This window comes from Pomacea canaliculata, linkage group LG8 (assembly GCF_003073045.1).
Source record: "Pomacea canaliculata isolate SZHN2017 linkage group LG8, ASM307304v1, whole genome shotgun sequence".
NCBI classification, from domain to species: domain Eukaryota; kingdom Metazoa; phylum Mollusca; class Gastropoda; order Architaenioglossa; family Ampullariidae; genus Pomacea; species Pomacea canaliculata.
This window is the reverse complement of record NC_037597.1, coordinates 26443768-26463712: the sequence shown is the minus strand read 5'-3', so window position 1 is coordinate 26463712 and position 19945 is coordinate 26443768. Positions and strand designations below refer to the sequence as shown.

At 41.9% G+C, this 19945-nt stretch overlaps 1 protein-coding gene across 1 annotated transcript; it reads right to left on the bottom strand.

Annotated features, from left to right (window-relative positions):
- Positions 1 to 2821: 2821 nt before the first annotated feature.
- On the bottom strand, positions 2822 to 5316 carry LOC112571078. Its single transcript, XM_025249888.1, has 4 exons — positions 5161 to 5316; positions 4289 to 4495; positions 3943 to 4112; positions 2822 to 3618 (listed from the first exon to the last, which is right to left on the bottom strand). Exons 2-4 carry the CDS (start codon positions 4402 to 4404, stop codon positions 3248 to 3250), a joined length of 657 nt encoding a protein of 218 aa, XP_025105673.1. The 5' UTR covers positions 4405 to 4495; positions 5161 to 5316; the 3' UTR covers positions 2822 to 3247.
- Between the last annotated feature and the right edge of the window lie 14629 nt (positions 5317 to 19945).

Genomic DNA, 19945 nt, shown 5'->3' with positions numbered 1-19945 from the left:
GGAATATATATCCTGTAGTCTACAGGAAGGTCGCAGACTGTGGTTGATTGTTGCTCCAGAGTATGTTTATTCTTACGTTTTAACGTTTATTTTCCATTATGTAACCTGATTTAGAGAATTTAATTTGCGAGCGAGCGAGAGAGAGAGACAGAAATGGGAAGAGGACAAAATCAGAAGCAATTAAGCAAGCGAGTCTCATGGTGGCTGCACTGATGAAGCGCATGTGAATCACATCATGGAAGAGATACATCGAAAGATGAGGATTAAATCACAGAAGCGTTTGCAAGAGACATCAATCCGGGTAGAATTGGTAATGACTGTAATAAATAACAGTAAGACCTTTAGTGGTGACATTTATTTCAGGATGAACATGATCATAATTCAGAGTGATATGAAATTCTGCGTGTAGTACCAGACGAACAGACACTTTCAGAACATGATTTAAAGATTTTATATTAAAATAAATACAATTTCATATTTCTATTCACAAAAGACTTTGCTTGCAAGGTCTCTAGTGGAAGAATGAGTGTAGAAAGTTTACTGTGGAAACTTAAAAGGATACATTCTTTCTGATCCCATATTTGCGATGTGTAGGTGAGGGTGAGTATATTTTTTACAGTATCGGATGAAAAAAGCAAAAATATAGCGGACCGTTGTTGTTGTTGCAACAAAATCTTCATTTATAATGGCTAATTGCTTTCATTCCGCATTTCGTGTAAATGGAACCTCACGTACACAGCGTTTTTAAATCGCCAAGCATTCCATCCATACGACTGTACAATTTGCTATTTACAGAGTTTCACACAAGTAATAGATACTTGCATACTACTGTCACCAGAGAAATGCATCTCAAAAGACATTTAATTCCATAAACCCCGCACCGGTGTGTCATGCAACAAGACGACGTGTAACCACAAGCCAGTTAGGGTCATCAGGGTAGATACCACAAGTCATCAAAATCTAGGATTAATTATATAATGTAAAGATCAGCCCGAAATCGAGAAGCTAGTCTCATCAGTGACATGACATCAAGGAAACATCACAGGACACGTCAGCAGAAAGGGGGATGGAAATATGTCGGAGCCAATCTCTTTGGAGAGATCAGTTTCGTGTTCGAGTTACCTCCCCACCTGCACACCCGAAACAAGCATGGCGGGGTGCCTGGGTATTCTCCTCGTCATTGAAATATAAAAATGAATGAGGGGTTTATCCAGTCGAAATGTCATGGAAGTAAAACCGAAAGACTTGCTAATTGTTTTTTTTTTTTTTAAATCCACAAAGGAAGGCAAACAGTCTGCTCCCCCATCCAGTCTCCTTTTTAGTTCGTCGGCTTTACGAGCATCCCGTACAAACTCAGGGACTGGCTCGCTGAATCACTCACACATATACTCACGGACGTAGAGGCGCATATAACAATTATAACGAACGATAAGTACGGACACACACAGCCAAACAGTCATGACAACAATGGAACATCATGTAGGAAGGAATGCGGGCCTCAGGAAACAACAAAGCATCCACCAATGACACTCTTCCATAGAAACCAGGTCAGGACAGTCCTGCCCTCTACAGGGGCTCTCGAGAGATAGCATTAGGATGATGCAATGAAGATCTAACCTTAGCCCTACAGCCTGGCTGTCATCTTCCGTGTTGCCACTTCCTGCTTCACTCTCATCTTCAGCCATGGCAATGGTCAAGCGCGGTATGTGGTGTGAGTAACAATAACCCAGTGAACGAAGTACATAAGCATTTCACTCCACTACACAGAAAATTAACAACAAGGCACATCTGCGTTGCAGTCGAAATATTTCCTGAGAGGATCGCACGTATATACTGCATGTTACAGATAAACAAACAGATGAAACCTGCATTTGGATGAAAATAGCAATCCCGAACGTGAAAAGTGCTCAGAGTGTGATGTGTCAGAGCCTAGAGAAACACTGCTCTCAAATTGTTTGACAGAGAATTTGCTGAAGCTACCATGCAGCCATCTTACCTCTCCATTATGACATAGAAATGAGCAAATAACATGAACATACTGACACCTACGTCCTTGGCTTTGAGAGACTTAAAGCGGTTGAAATAAATCAATCATGAAACGATGACACTTTACGAAATTACAGTGAATTAAGGGATTACGAAAGTACGAAATTACAATGGCAGCACAAATACGGAGACAGCATCATCTTAGGAGTTTCCAAGTAAAGCCAGGCAGGGTCTGTCCATGAGTACAGTTCAGTGGAAACCCTTCTCCGAGGGACATGGGGGGTAGTTTTCTTAACACGCAGTTTTGTGAGTGAAAGAAAGTTTCTTCAGTGTGTCTGATGCAGTTATGTTTCAGCAAACAATAATCAAACCAATCCGCGACAAAGTAATCGAAATGTAAGGAGCATTTCAAACCAATAAACAATAAAAATAGTTAAAACAACACAAAGAAATAAGTAATTAAACATTAGCAACATTTCACATCACAAAATCATCAAAATGTGAAAAGAGACGTAGTCTCCTACGTCCTGAAAAGTTTACGTCCTTGGCGCAGCTTACGTGACTCGCAGTACGTGATCCGCTTGCTACCAGTTTTGCTGCTACAAACGTGTTGTTCACAAAAAGTCTTTGTACAACAAAGCTCAGCACATGATGTGGAGAAATAATTGCTGCATTCCTGTGATCCGTGCAGCTTGTGATTTGTACCACGTGATCATCTGGCTGTTTTGATATGTGTAATACTGTGGTGTTCAAACATTCTTGTAACATCTATAGTGTTTGTGAGCAATAGGTATGATAAAGTGTTTGTGATTAACAGTTTACGTGACAGGTTCGTGATGAACAACGTGTGTTACCCGGATGTGTGTATTTTACACACTCGCCTGTGACCTGGTCGAGCTGTAAGTTATTTCCACAGGTCCACGCTGTTTATACTTACAGCAAACAAATTCAAAAAGGAAAGAAAGTAAGAAAAATAAGTGAGGAAGTTGGAGGAGGAAAATAGATCTTTCTAGAAATATAATCAACATGCACGACTTTGGCAGGTAAAAAAAAACAAGTGCATGCACTTCCTTTGATTATAAAACAAGTGTCTCGGCGAACATTTCCGTTGAAGCGTTGTTAAATTTTTAAAATAAATTAACTTGCATGCTTGATACAAAGCTAATCCGTGTGCCGAGTAAAGTGAAGAGGCCCATTGACACTGATAGTAAGTGATCTTTTAGAAATAAATAAACAACCATTCCTTTAAACTGTCTCTAAATTAGCTCCTCTTCATAGATAACAAGATTGACTGTGCCTGAACGATGTCCAGCTTTGCTTCGCGCAGAGATACAAAGCTTTTTTCCCCTCGCTGGATGAGTAGTTCAGGTTTTCTCTTTGATAGAAACGATGTGTTTGTTGTATGGACGACGAGGGCTTTTTTCTTCAGGGAGCTCATGAGAGCGGATATACGATCGTGGCATTTTTTGTTAAAGCGCACACGAACCTTAAAAACGTTCTCGTCACCTTCCAGGTTCACCGGCAGGCCATTTGAAGTGACTGAGAACGGCGACAGGGGTATGATAAGTTCCCTTCTCCTGCTCTTGATGTTACACGAATCTACCATACCTGTGATGGTGATGCCAAGAAAATCTGAAACGATCAAAGACGGCTGCAGTGACAGCAATAAATGTAACTGTAAATAAAAACCTTAATTAAAAAAACCCTAAACAAAACCAGAAAGAGTCACAAACAAGATTTTTCTTTTTAATGAAATGACAGATAACAAACATACTCAATGTTATAAAAGAAAACTGCTGAGCATATTAAACTCCTCAGAAGCCATGTTAAAGGTCTAGATGGATGTTTGTATCTCGCGAACAGAAGGATTGTATTTACCGAGACTTTGCGAAACAGTATCCGCACTGGCATTAGAAAAATAAATGCACCCTACTAAGTCTTTAAGGACATGCTCACCATTAAAAGTGAGTGGTCGCCATCCTGCTTCCAGCGTGCATAAGTCAGCGGGGTTGAAAAACATGTTGAAAAACGACGGCCTGAGATGGACCTTTCCTGAGATCTCGTCGCAGGTCATAGTGGCATTGTGGTAGACATTGACTTCTGCGCAGCAGAAAAAGCCATCCTTCCTGACAGAAAATGAACACAGTTGTTACATTATGCAAGTTTTAATGGCCCATAATCAATCTCAGGTATTACATTTTCCCAACAAAATTTAGAGCGTTCGGCCTACCTTTTCAGAAGCAAGCTTATTTAATTTAAGGTGTACACGACAGGTGATCTTCACAAACAAGAAGATGCTTACTTGTGGACTGGTACACTGCTGTTGCAGCAGTCATGTGTATCTGTGTTAATGAGGACATCCTTGCAGCATTTCATGTCTGGATCAGGGCTGTCGGAAATCTTATCTTCACAGCACATCTGATTGTCAGTGTTGTAGGTCTTGTTACCACAGAACCCTTTACAATGATTGTTCTCGTCGTTTTTGTGGAAAAGTAATTCACCACAACATCTGAAAAGAAGGAGAAAAAACTGCTATCTTACTGCTGTGGACAAGTGAAAGAACAGTGGGCCACTCTGTTGATAGTTGAGCTGTCGGTTAGGGGACAACAAAGGAACCACTTCAATACCATATCCAGTCTAAGAGAGCGCGCCTATTTCTTTTCCGAGCAAAACCTCGCCTTTTTAGCAGATAGAAAACAGAGAAAGAATATGACTTCTACAGACTGATCTAAAATGGTGAAAATTTGTAGGTAAGCAAAAGAGTGTTTTGACAGTTAATTAGCTCCGTGATTGAGAGCATGTCAAACAGCTAACCCCTGAAACGATTTGCGCTAATTGAAAGAAAAAATCAAAAACACAGTTTTAGAAGTGATAGCTTGTGCTTCAATGAAAAATATTTATTTTAGGTGAAATGTCTAGTTCTTCTTACACTGTGCTTCAAACGGGGGAAACGCTTTTTCAAAACTATTCATTGATCCTCCTCCTCCTCCTCCTCTCCTCCTCCTCCTCCTAACATTACGCACTTTCAGAAGGTCATGTCACCCTGCTTCAAATGAAGTAAAGGTGTTTTAACAGCTAATGAAAAATACTACAAGCAAAAAATATTTTGTAGTAAAGAGGTTAAACATAAAGCCTTGGACTGTGAAACTGTTTTGATGTAAAACAACCACTTACTCGAAGTCACTTGTGGACACATTGTGATAAATAATGCCTCGGCAGACAATCGCATTCCTTGGCTGTTCCTTGACTTCCTTTGTGGGTAAATAAATTCTGGAAGGCAAGTTTTTAATTTCCCATCAGGGCTGCAGTACTGCTGTTTGCGATTGTAGACGGTGATTTCGTTGCCGTTTATTCAAAACGCAGCATCTGTAGTTTCCGTCTGGGATGTTCAAAACCTTTTCTGACAGCAGATCTGGTTTTCGCTCAAGACAACGCCACCGCACGTTTTCTGGGTTACCTGTAAAAGAGGTAGGGTGATGATCACAAGACTGTGAAGGTGTTAAACTCAAACAATACTTACTTGATTCTGGGTGAGAGACAGGAAAGAGGAGACACAGGGACGAATGAGGGAGAGACTTAGAGAGAAATAGGGGAGAGATGCGATACGATACGACATTCTTTGATGATGTAGGCCCCTGACCAAGTTTCACAGAGGATGCACCATAATAATACATACTATATATAATGCATATTTAGCACGCTCACTGCTAGTCTTTCACTCATGCGACTATGTATACAAGCAAGTGCTAACACATAGGCATCAAGCTATTAGACACCATATAATCATGTATATGCAGAGGCACAAATACTTATATTTATCAAATCATTAGTCTCCACACAACTTGTAATCAACTTATAATAACCAGCATTTTTATATTGAATATAATGCATCCCGCGATAAAAAGACTTCAAGTAATGTTGCTATAGCTTTTCCTTATTTCCAGTGCATTGTATATAAAGGAGTTCAATGCGTAGTGTAATAAGTATTCTGGTATCTGACATCAAAAGTGTAAAATAAACAACTTTCCACCCACTCATTACTAAAACAACATGGAGTACAGAGACGATGCATGACTGACATCAACATGTTCTGCCGCAAACGTCCACACTTTCCTTTTTCTCTTGTTTATGCCACCTAGAAATTTACGGATCTTATTTAACCGCTTTAATATCCTTTTCTCAAACAACTCCCTCCATAAAAAAATTAATGTGATGCCCACCCTCTCGATGCAGTAGTAAGTAGCATTCTCATTTAAGTCCCCTACATAAAGCTTTATCCACGTTAATTCCCCTTTCTTCTCCATAATCATATTTTTCTTTCCAAACGCATGCCCTTCAATACTAATTTCTTTCTTGCACATACACTTCACGCTTATGTCCAAAAGCTTGTTTAAAAAAAAAAAAAAGCAGCGGTAACATTAAAGGGAAATACAAATACTTACCGGTTGGCGCGCATGCGCTGTAACGTAGGCAGCCAGAGCCAGAAGCAGGCAAAGAGCAGCTGCAGATGCAAACATCCTCGAAGAACGGAGGTCGAACGAGAGTCGGAGTGATTCGTGGAACTTGCGAAACTTGATTCTACACTCGTTTACACTTCAAGAAAATTAAACGCGAAAACAAAGAATAAACGAGTAAAAGTGCGACTGAAACTCTTTTTAAAAAAATTCTTTTCCACCTCGCACTTGTTGATTGTATGCTGCAGAAAGCGATGCTCAGCAGACAGTATTAACAAAGAAGGTGGCTCGCAGATTTACTGGTTTCAGGCCGTAGAGACCACCGTTAAGTAGAGGCTGATATTATGTTGTTATTTCCCTCTATTATCTGCTGGACTACCGAACCTTGCGGGCTGCAACACTCGGGTAGCAACAGATGTGCAGGTTCAGCGAATGGCGATTGATGAAGTCCGAAGCTCGGTTTTATAGGCACGAAAGAAAATCGGGAAAACACTGTCAGTATTAGCCATATTTTATTTTTAATCTCGATGTCATACAACGCAAAGAATGGACAATTCTCTCAGAAGACCGCAAACGTTCGTAGACACAAGACTATACCCACCTCCTCACATTCTTTCGGAAAACCTGCATCTACTGATTAACATTTTGGAGGGAATTTACTTACAATAACACGAACGTTAATGCTTGTGTTTTTACAGCCCCTATTTTAGGAGATATTTTAAGATTAAGAAGTGTGGGTGGAAGAATATTTTGGATAGCAGAACTAGAGGAAGGAAGGAGGTGATGGAGGATGGATAGGGTCTATGTCCGGCAGGTGGTGGTATGTACATTATAACTGAGTATACCCCAGCCTCACTCTATTTGCGGACCGAAACTCCAAGCGGGATTTTCCAGTGACCTTTACACTTGCATTCCAACTCGCGCTTACTTTAACGAGCTGCGTACACTCTTGTCACCAAGCGGCCCGTTATTCACGGTTCGGGTATGTCACCCACCCCCGCACGCATTTTACTTGTTTGTGCGAGCTCATCAGGTTATAGCCTTCGTCATTGATATCTGTTATCAACCACAAAAGCCTTCGTGAAGCAGGTTTACCTGCAGTCAGGTGCTCTGCACGACAAACGTTTTTACAGTTTAATGATTAGCTTCGAGTTCAACTTCCCATCCACCCACTTAACACTCAGCGACTTTTTTGTGAACCTGATTCCACGACTGGGTCCGTGTCTTTATCTGTCATTCTTTTTTTTTATTCATTGAAGAGATAAAGGTGTGAGAAGGAGAGGGGGATATAGAAAAAGAGAGGAAGAAAGAGGAAAGAAGCAGAGAAAAAAAGAGAGAAGGAAAGGCAGAACCACGCACTCACGAGCGCGCACACGCACACACACATGAATAAATGAAATAAAGAATGACAGATAAAAGACAATTAAAGTGATTCAAAGTTTGATGTGTTTTAGACTTCTATGCAGTCGTTTTTTCTGTTTGCTTATTAGAGGTGGTGCTGCTAAAACTTTAAAAACGAGCTTCGCTGTCCAGCCACACATAGTAAATAACAAGGATTTTTTCTGTCCATTCATGAGTGACTAGTCATGCAAACAGCAAGTACAAACATGAATGAGCGATGCTCTAGATTCTGCCGCTGCGTACTCAAGCATGACCGCGGTTCCACATGGCTGGCTTTAATCACAGGAGTATGTATAATAAATGACACGAGAGTGAACATTTGAAACCGAAGACCTGGAACCTTTTCGCGAGAAGGGATAAACAATAAAAAAATTATAAAAATACTTTGCGGTGGCTTCCCCTCACATGTGGGTGGATTGATAATTGTTCCAAAACCGAAACCAATAAATAAACAACGAGGACATATACCACTAATCACTTACAACAGGAAGTTTATCCTTGGTGTAGATGAGACACAGATTTTGGAATTCACTTTGAAGAGGGTCGGTGGGAGTAAGGGTGAGACGTGGCCGGGAGGGGTTGTAGAGGGCTTAGAGATGAGAGGGACCCCTTACCCTTACTCGCAGACCTGACGAGGCGGGTAGACAGGGTGGGATAGGTGGGGTGGGAGGTGTACCCGGGTTCGCGGGTGTGAAGGGAGCCCGGATTTCGTTAGACATTTGATTTATTTATCAGACACATTGTTCACATACTCGCCACCTCTGTAGAACCGAATATCAAAGAGATGATACCAACGAGATAGCAAAGAAAAGCTGAGGCTCACTGAATGAACGCAAAAAATTAATCAGTGTTTAGGCTTTTAAATCTGTCTAAATGACACAATCGCCCTTGTCGTATCGTACCTTTCAAACATCAAAGACTAATTTTGTTTGTTGAAATCAGATAATGTTAGCTGAGTCATGTTATACAGGTCTTCTTAATCAGCGATATCTCTTAAGTGTTGTCTTACCGTCATTAACGAAAAAATTAATCAGTGTTTAGGTTTTTAAATCTGTCTATATGGCACAATCGCCCTTGTCGTATCGTACCTTTCAAACTTCAAAGACTAATTTTGCTTTTTAAGTCTGATATTGTCGCCGTCATGTTATACGGGTCTTCTTAATCAGCGATATCTCTGAAGTATTATCTTACCGTCATTAACTGTCTTTTGTGTGTCAAAGGCGTCCGGACACAAGAGGTTCGTTCAGTAGATCGGCATGACAGGCATCCAGAAGACATGGCATCATCACCTACCCACGCGCTGGCGGGTATTTGGTAATGCGTCTTTTCAAGTCTTCTCAAAACAAATGAAAAAAAAAAAGACCCAGCTTTAGTCCTTCAAGTGCTGCATGTAGGGTGCTCGTTGTGAGATGTATTCAAGGGCATAAGAAGAGAGACAATAAGATTGTTGGCAGGTACGTGGGCAGGAACGTCGAAGGAATTAATTATAGAGCTCGCGGTTTTTCAGCCGGCGACATTTCAGGAAATGTGGAAAAACTGAAGAGAAGAAACAGACGATGGTTCACGGTTCACGAGGGGAGGGAGGAATTTTTTTTTGTTTTGTTTGACTTAAAAAAAATCACATCCAGAGAGTTCGTGCAAGAGTGTAGAGTCGTGGTCGCACCGCATGGCATTTACAAAGTCATCAAGACAACGTCCCACAGTCTCACTCCGATCCCAAACCATACAAAATCATATGTATACCTGCCCACACTGACGTACTCATTTACCACTCCACCCACACACTCCTACGACTCTCAAACACCCAACAGGCGCGCGTACACACACACATACGGAGACACAAAGCACAAGGAATGCACATTCATGTGCACACCTACCTACACACACACACACCAACAAACAGACACACATCCGCACAAACACCTATCAAGGAACAACCCCCCCCCAACCCCACCCCCGCACACATATCTATCCACAGTTACAAAAACACCTACATCCTCATATTATGCTACTACTAATAATACATCATTGCCTTGAGTGTGGATATTCTCGTTCTTATTATTCCATTAACACCAGCAAGTGCGCATGTCAACAGATCTCTGGTTCGGTCAATGTACACATCATTGCAAGCTCATATAAAACTTAAAGTCGACGATTTTGATAGCCACATACTATATCTCCCGAGCTGCATCAGCTACAAAAAAAAGCCAGATGGGTTACTTTGGAACTGGTGATCTATCGGTGAGACTAAGATGTATTTATAGTCAAGACATCAAAACACAATAAAAGTACACGCCCAGAGCAAACGAATATTTAAAATACATTCGTAATTCACGATGACCAGCAAACGGGAAAATCTTAAATTATGACCTCTCCACACTTATATGCATAGATATTGGACTGCATTGTGCCGACGACACTTGACACACCAACTGACCGGTGACGCCATATTGAAGTGACCACCGTTAGTAACACAGGGAGCTCGGACCTGAGTAACGGATGTGTGAAACGACTAAATTAGAGCAGAGGCAAACAAGGATGAAATAAGCATCAAAGCAAACAGAGCAAGGAAGCAAATTAGAATGTGCCACCTCTTACTGAAATGCTTGTGACGCAATAAGGAGGGTTCGTTAAGAAAATGTCAATGGAGGAGAGGTCAATTTTTATTCTTGTCTCTTTCGAGATCCATGACTAATTATTCAGCAAACGACGAAGACGGACCTCGGCGCCACGTAATATGCAACCCTGCAAGCTATAAACTCATAATGGTAGCTTTGCATATCACGTGATCAACTGGAAAATATGACGTCAGCATGATTGCTACGTGTCCTGCCATGCACACGGCCACAGCAGAGGGAGGTAGCAGCAAGAGTTTGTCGCTTCGACTGCGTGTTTGTAATCGTGACAGCAACCTGTGTGTGGAGGGTGAGGGTAGAGTGGTGGAAAGGAGGGGGTCATGGAACATTTTTTTAGATGGTTTGTATAGGTATACATTTTGTAAGGCGTGGCGTGCCTTCATTTGGGTGGGATACAGTGCTATAACATTATTATTGCTGGTATGGGTGCAGTTGAGCTTGTCAGTGTTGGAGAGAGGAAAAGGATCAAATTAACTGTACAAATCAATAAGAAAGGTAAACAAGTGTTTAATTAAAAAAAAAAACTCAGCAAAATTGTAAAGCATGAGTAACTTTAGAGAGCGTGTGCGTACATTCATGATTAATCCTACGTCCTGGATCGGAGCAGCGAACATTTTTAAACCTACATAGCAACACGTCATAGACTCCTTAAATAATAATCATCAATCAATCATCATTCCCTTAACTGGCAGTAGCCGGACACAGAGCAAGCCAACCAACCCAGCTAGTACCTGTCGTCATGGTGACCTAAGGACGCAGCACGAGGGCTCGCCATCAGGCCAGGTCACGTGCTGCAATACTTAGAGACACCTCATAGACTGTATGAAAGTCGTGGTTGTCCCGGTCGTTGATCCAACCTACCACTCGATTTCCGTCGCAAGAGGTGGTGCGGGAACTATCATTCAACGGGATTGGTCTTCATAAAGGGGTTAGAGGGCTGACTGTACTTTTGGTGGAAAATGTCCTGTTGCTTCATGAAAACAAAGGACTGAAGATCCGCTTTCCATCAGAACAAGTCAGCAGCCTGGTGCTCACGAGAAGTTGCTTCTGACAGCTGCACACAAGGATGCTGCACCAGTTTCAAGTGTCACTGGCGTTATCAACATCAAAGTCCCAGCCGAAGGAACATGTTTGGTAAACATCCAGTTTCTCACACCAGTACGTATAGCAACATTGATGAAAACAGGATTCGACAGTAGGAGTGGTCCCGACGTCTTTCAGGTGTCAAGGGCGATAGTTGGCTCTGGTTACCTGGGGCGGGTGGCAGTGGATGGTGGAGAGAAAGTGAGAAGGCTTGGGAAGTCAGAATCTAAAGCCAAATTCACATCAAGCACATTGCTATTCGATTCGCCTGCAATAAAGGGACAAAGGGGAGAGTGATGTCCCTTCCCAACAGGCTACAAGATGACTTCTCTCCCTCACTTTCATATTTGCCCGTTGATTTGCGTGAAGTTTTGTGTCATTTGTTACGATAGTTGCTTCGTATTTTCCTGGTCCACTTTATTTCTACTGTCACATCTGCGCCATCTTGCCATTACTTAGATTTTAGATCTACACATGGCAGTGCTTCAGAAAGTGTTGATGTCGAGCTGTCACAGCAAGCTTTTCGTGCAGTACAGGCAAGTCTGACATGACTGACATCAGGTATCTCCAGGTTGCTCAGCTTACAATGACTGCCACCACAGAGAGTGCGACTTACCTCGGGTGTAATGCTGCTCGTTACAAGTGCACAAAAATTAATTAAAAGACCAGAGGCCGTAGTAAGTCTCTTCCCCGGATGCAGATGGGGAACTGAAGGAAAAGTGTCTAGTTTCCGCAGTTACAATGCGACGCCCAGACCCTCACATGCCCAGAAACTACTTCATGTTTGTTTACACCAGGACATCTTTGCCACCTCTTTATAAAAACGGTCCTAAGGGCAAAACATCTGCGGAGTCTGGACACCGCTTTATAACTTTGGAAACAAGACGCTTTTCCTTGCGTCCCCCCTGTTGGGCCAGGGTAATGACTTGCCCCTCTCTTCATAACTACAGTCCCTGGAGAAAAAAATGTTACTTCTTTATCATCATATTATTTTTTTAAAGCGTTTTCTCACCTTTCAGTTAGATCAGTGAATTTAACTGTACCACTGTTAACTGTTAACTGTTCCGAAGCGACATTCAATTAAAATTCGGAAAGATAAAATGAGAATAGATTCGCAGGAAGATGGGCCTGCAAGTAGTTGGAATAAAACAGTTAAGAAATGCTAGTGTCGACGTCAGCAGGTGTCTCATTGAAATTCTGCACGAAAATAAAAAGAAATAAGGACTTACAAACCGCACAAAGACAAACCGCCTTACGGTGCAACAGATAAACAACCTAGAAAATAACCGCCACGACCTTGAAATGAATATCGTCACGCGACACTAAAACATAAGCCGCCCACGCTTTTGCCTACCCTGGGTATTTTGTCATAGTCTGCGGAATTATTTTTCAAGGACGACAAGGGGACACAGCCTGTTCATTGAACCCTGAAAAAGTATAGTACACTTGGCTAAGATTTTTTTGTTCGCAGTTAATGTTGCGGAAAATAATTTAGCATTCCTTGAAAAATAAATCCCTTTAAATTATCGCTGTACAACGGCAGTAACCAGAGCAAGGTCGCATCAACAAACATCAAGAGAAGATCTGTGACGACAGTTACCATGATATACAGTCGTATCTCACTATCTCGCCTCATGTCTCTCTTTGTGATAGAACACATTCTCCTTCTGGTGTTGCCTTTAGTTTTGATCACTCGCCCAACATTTGTGTGGCGTGATAACCAGATCATCATCGTCGTCGTCATCATTATCGTCGTCGTCGTCGTCGTCGTCGTCAACTCCTGACTTTTTATAGCGCATGATCTGCACTGGAGACAAGAACAAGACACGAACGCTGAACAGCATGCGAAAATACGGAAGAAGAAGCAGCAGGACTGGTGACTAATAAGACAAAAATAAAAAAGACGCAACAAGAAATCACATATGACGTAACATTAATACCTAGATAACGTAGCACACATATATTTATATACATGAATGGATAGGAACAGACAGAGTTCTTATTCAAATTATGGAAATATAGCCGAAGACAGAAATGAGATGACGAAAAGGTCAAAGGTCAAAGAGGAGAAGCCGAAGAAAGCCAAGAAACGTTCGCACAACTGATTGCAAAACAGTTGCAAGACTAAAGCTCACGGCATCCTCCCATCGTAGTCAGCTCTAAATACAGCATCCTGCAGCTTTTGCTTCCTTGTTGACTTCTGTTTACAGCTTCCCTCTCACACTCACTCATTATTGGGGTTTGACTACTTGACAACAGAAACTGGCTTCACGTCCCGTCATCATATTGTAAAGTCTTCCGAATACCTCTGGACATTAGCTCTGGCACTGTATTTGTAACTTTAAGCTGTTAAAATATTTCAAGCACGTTACACACATTTTTAAACTTATTTCAGATGTCACATTCTTGCAGTATTTAAGACTGTCAGACATATACTAGTTCTTATTTCAGGGCAGCAAGAGGTGGGATTGTTGCCCACAGTGGTAACCCTTGTGTCCAGTGACAGGTTCACCACTATATAAAGAACCATGTTATGAGCTCTGTCCTGGGGTCAAATTCCAACAAACAATCCCCCGTCTCCGTGTTCACAAGGCAGGATGTACATCCGGAGTGTTGAAGACGGAGGTGTTGGGCCACATGACACACTCTTATTAACCACAACAGCCGCTGACACTTAGAGACACAATCGACAGAAATGGTGGTGGCCATGTGAAGAATCACCAGGTAGGGAGTCCCCTTTAGCGACTAAAGACTCCTCCCATTCATCATGTAGAGTCATTGGATGGGGAATGAGAGCAACTGGTCAACGGGCGTCCAGAGATGATCTCAATATTTCCGTCATGCATTTTGGAATGGAGAAGGGGTCCAATATATTTTTTAGTTTAGGAACTCAAACAACCCGCATACAAAGATGTCTTAGCCAGCTAGTGTTATAAACTTAGGGGAGTACATCAGAGGTGCACTCTGTTACCTACACTCAGTGCCCCCCGACACCCGACCTCTCATATCACCGGGAGAGGGGACGATGTCGGTTCATGGAGTCGAGAAAATCTTGGACTGGAATTTTTGTGTGCGTGCATGAACGTGCGCAGGGTTGCTGGAGTCATCCAGTGAACACCGCCGGCAAGAACATTGTTGACTCATAAATGTATTTTTTCTGCCCCACAAACAGGAGGTAAATACTTAATTCACTTTGCAGAGTGTCGTTTTGACCTCCACAGACGGCTCTAAGCCAAGAGTCAGTGATAAGAGGGTTTCGTTACTTGTGGAAACAAGTTTCGCGGTCTCGGGATTTATGGCTCAAGGATCTGTTTCTAGGTTCGTGCTCGTACGTTTACTTTAGGATTATAGGTCATCGCCTTAGCTCAGAGGATTTTTTTTCAACTGAGATGACACACGTTTGAAACAGTTCATGGTTTTCTCGGGGTGCATCACACAACATTGCGGTCACAGATCGGAGAAGAGAATGGTGTGTTTGTTGTGTGTATGTAAATGTATGTAAAGCGCTTTGTCTGCTTTGTTGTTAGAAGAGAGGCGCTACACAAGTGACAGTACCTACAGACGGATGCTGGTCCCGAACATGGTCACCCACCGGAAGACGTCACGAACTCGAGTAGGAGGAGGAGGAGGAGAGAGGCTGGAGATTCCCCTTAGTTCCCCCGCACTGGCCTGACCTTTGAACTGACGGTTTTGTGTCACCTGTGAAGAACTGACGCAACAACAGCGTGGCACATCCGTGACCTCTGACACGAGTCTGAATTAAACCGCAGTTGCCGTAGCCACCACCACGACCACTTCATCACAACATTTGACTAGACCGACCATCCCTTGTCCTCCTTTCTCTGGTTTCAGTAGTTAGGAAGAAGATACTGCTTTGATTACGTTACCCCGGTACTCCAGGGTATCTTTGCCTCTTCTTTATAACTACTACCCAGGGGAAAAACAAGTTCTGCTTTATAATTACCGAGACGAGTTGTTTGCCCTTGATTTTCCCATGTCCTGGGACAATATTTTACACTCCTTCATAACTACAGCGCCTTCAAGTCTTTGCATAGAGAACCTTCACCTATTACCACCTTGTGTAAGAATCTTTCGCTTTGTATAGTATTTTCTTCAGTTGTAGCTACAGGAAACATAATAGAACCAGGATAATAAGTAAAATAAGTAAATGCTGTGGAGCAACACGTTCCAAACAAATATAGTCTACGATCTCCCCGTAAGAGAAAATAATATCCCTATAAAATCCAATGATATAAAACATTCGAATTTTTTTCACATGAACAGAAACGCAAATGGACGAGATTCAAACTGATTCTACTCTTTACAAGATTCTAAGCAGCTTTATTTTGCCTTTACAATTCCTTTAATACACAAACACGCACGAACGGGCGCTCGCATGTACACGTACATCAACACATGTTATAAAACAGTCCACAGCACTTTATACATCATAAAAACAATAATTTATATAATGCATTATATTGCTTTTTTAAAACTTTTATTTTCAGCCAATGGCAAATACAAGTAAAAACAAAGTGACAACAGATTTCTCTTTGTTTACAACTGACAGGTTTACTTAAATGTAGGTAAGACCAAACAAGTGTGTACTGAAATCTCTTAGTGATGACATCACTGTTGTTGGTGATGTGAGAATAAGGTTCCCTGGCCTCTGGGCCTGAAGTGAGTGGGAAATTTTACTTTAAAAATTGACTTGGGTGTTGTACAGTCCGACATCAAGCACGTTGCTGGAAGGACAAACACTCAGACACATCCACGAACACAAAACCCGCAGACCTCCCCCAATCTCCACACGCACGCACACATACGCACTAGCATGCATTCACACATGTTGTTACTGTAATTACTGTTTCCAATCCTCACCACGGAGCGCACAGAGACATCCCTGTACTTCACACACAAACAAAATAACGCTTTAATATTACGAACGTGGAAGTTTATAAAAGATATGATAGCCAGCGATAACCTGACACTTTTCTCACGAAAAAACTCTAGAGATGACATTCAGGTGTAAACAAACCGTCGTTGTGCTTCATCGCCGCCGACACACACCACCTGCCACGATGACGTCACTAGGGGGATTGCTCAGAAACAGAAAGAAGAAAAAAAAAAAGCGGGTTTGGCGGCTTGGGTGAAGGTCGGGGCGATGACCATGCAAAGATGGCCAGAACAGGTTGAGTCCAAGTAGATGGAAAGTACGGGAGGGGAGAGTCAAGCTTGCTTGTCGAATCTAGCAGACAACTTATGATGAATGATAATGATTGGAGGACGGAACACAAAATGGGGAAAGATCGTGGTTCGGTCAGGGAAAAAAAAATGGGGAAAGACAGAGTCAAAAAGAGCGAAAAAAAGAGGCAGAGAGAAGAGCAAATAGACAGATTGGACCTCGTATAGACAAGACAAAGCAGAAAAAGTCAGACTGACTTTAACATTGAGAAGACAGAACAGAAAAATAGGTAGACTGGCAATGATTTTTTTCAAGACAACAGAAAACAAACCAAACAGTCCTGTGTCCGCCTTTTTGCGGTACTGCCTCAATTTACTTTCTATTGCATAACATAAACATCACTAAGAGCATAGACAACCAGCTGACGATGACAACGACGACGACGGCGGCGGCGACGAAGGGGAGGAAGAAGAAGTCAGCCTGAGGGAGGGGAGCTGAGAAAGTATGAGTGAATGAGTGTGTGAAAAAGTGAACTCAGCTTGTCACCTTACTATTATAATTTCAGAAATATAAAGAACATTTAAGTCAGTATTTGTTTAAAGTCAATCCCCACTTCCCGCAAAACCTAACTCAGAGAAACACCTCTCCCCTAAAAAAGAAAACAAAAACAAAAACAAAGCCAGAAGAGAAGAAAAGAAAAGCAGTCGGTAAACTGCTTGTTTTTAGCACTTGTGTAAGTAAGACAAGTACTATTTGCAGTTCACTGGAATATACATTGTCCAAAAATTGCTTGGACAGGGAGAAGTCAGACCTAGGAAGAGTTAACAAAACTCAACATGGACCAGAGAAACAAGTCGCAGGACACTTACTTTGATAACAGGAAAATATCAAATGCAAATTAAGATGAAAAACGCACTATGGAGGAATATTCCAGAATTTAAAAAGTTTGAAAAACAGGTTTAACACACCTAACCTTTCTACAAATCAAGAAACCACCATTTTATTGTACATTTAAGCTGAAGGAAACGACTGAAAAATTCTTGGGTTTTTTCCGTTCTCGTATATTCTGAGAATTGAAGATGCAAGGATGAGGATGGGTAGGAGGAGGAGGAGGGGAAGAAAAAAAGACATTGAAGAAAATATTTTACAGGAAGTTTGCCGCCGACGTTGTAACACCAATACTAGGAAAGGGTGAGAACCATAACTGGAAAACTCATTTAAATCATATTTTCCTTTTATTATCTAGACTTTAGGACAAACAATTTCGTAAATGTGATGGCATTCAGCCTTCCAGGAGCCTCTGTGGCCGGGATTGCATGTGATAGTGTTGACATGGGCGGCCTCATGCACGGTCCTGAATGTTATCTTGTTGGGAGGCTGCAGCAGCCTTGGGATGATGTGGGATGTCCGGTGTGGGGCGGGACTAGTGTGGGGCAGGTAGGTGTGTGTAGGTATGTGTGTGTGTGGGTGGATGTGGGTGGATGTGGGTGTGTGTGTGGGTGTATGGGTGTGTGTGTGGGTGGATGTGGGTGGGTGTGTGTGAGAGAGAAAAGATAAAGCAACAAATAACTTTGATACATGCACTGAGTTTTCTGTGTAAAAAGGCCTGGGAACTACATTTTGTCGACACCTTGATAGTTTTGCTGTATAAGTGTTTAACTAGCATTCTAGAGCTTCAAAACCATTGCTGCTGGCGCAAGAGACAAATCGAGAGATTGAATGAATGATTGACTGATTGTACCATAAAGACAACAATTTCACCGCGTGCTACAGGATTTTTTAAAGGTGTTCACAGAGCCTCATCTGTTCCCTTCCTTGTTCAGACGCACTTAAATGACCTTCAAGATGGAGGAAAAGAGATAAGAATAATGAAAGGAACCTGATATTTTTTTCACACTCACTAATCGAATATTTCGAAAGTTTGGGCGCTGACTAACATGATGTGTCAAGGACGTGCTGGTTGAGGTAGGGAACTAGGAGAGCAGGGAGTGTCTCCCGCCATCTGGTGCTAAGTTCACTGCAAAGCGAGAAAAAATAGTTATTATAGAAAGGAGGTCATCATACATACATATGTACACAAATTGCACATTACACAGTACAATGCAATAATACACGCATTACATAATACACGTATGTTACATATATCAATAAACACATTACACATACAATACATACATCAATACATACATTACACAACGTACATAAGTAATATATCAATACACACATTACACACACACATATATACATACAGTACATACACCAAGACATACATATACATATTACACAATACATATATAGTAAATACATCAATGCATACATGCATCTCTTGACTGTTATCAACAGACGAACGGTTATGCTTGTCCGTTACAGCTGGTCTTTGAAATGGTGGAACAGAAGGATAAACGCAGCAGCTGACATCTCATTATAAATAATAAATAAATAATACATTGCTTATAAATATCAAATTTAGATCTCAGAAAAAGTTGAGTTTTTTTTTTTGCTTTGGAGGATGGGCTTTTAGAAAACGAACTGAACCCCAAACGACTGCTGTATAAAAAAGTCTAACCTTAGTCTAGTCCAGCGGTTCTCAACCTTTTACTTGTGACGCCCCCCTGACGAACAAAGGTAGGTCCACGCGCCCCCCTTAGCCAGCAATGTAAGCTAATTTCACTAATACCGGTATAAGAAACTTTTAAAAAATGACCACCTTCGCGCCCCCCTTGTAAGCACGTCCCACAGGTTGAGAACGGCTGGTCTAGTCCTTGAGAGTCTCATTGTTCTAGAAACTGCGATAGAGCGCCTCGGTCTGCTAACTCTCAATAGAAACTTTTATGTTCATGTTATCTCAACTCACCTACTACCCCAAACCCTGGGAAAAAAGCAAACCAAGGTTCTTGAAAACGTAAACAGAGATCATTGTACAGGTAGTGTGCGCATGCGTGTTGCACTACATCCTGGGAGAGGATTGTGGACAGTGCGCTTGACTGCATGTGAAGCGGAAAGGTTGGTAGTTCGATGCCTGCTTCGGTCTGCGGTTGGAAACTCGAATTTTCTCTCCCCTCCTTCCCCATTCAGTACCTGCACAGAAGGAATGGGTACCTGACTTATCACGGGAGGTAAAGGCAGTGGAAGGAGGTTCTGACTTAGGATGACACGGTGAACACCTTGTCGGCATTGCCCTTCCAAGACACTTCATCCCG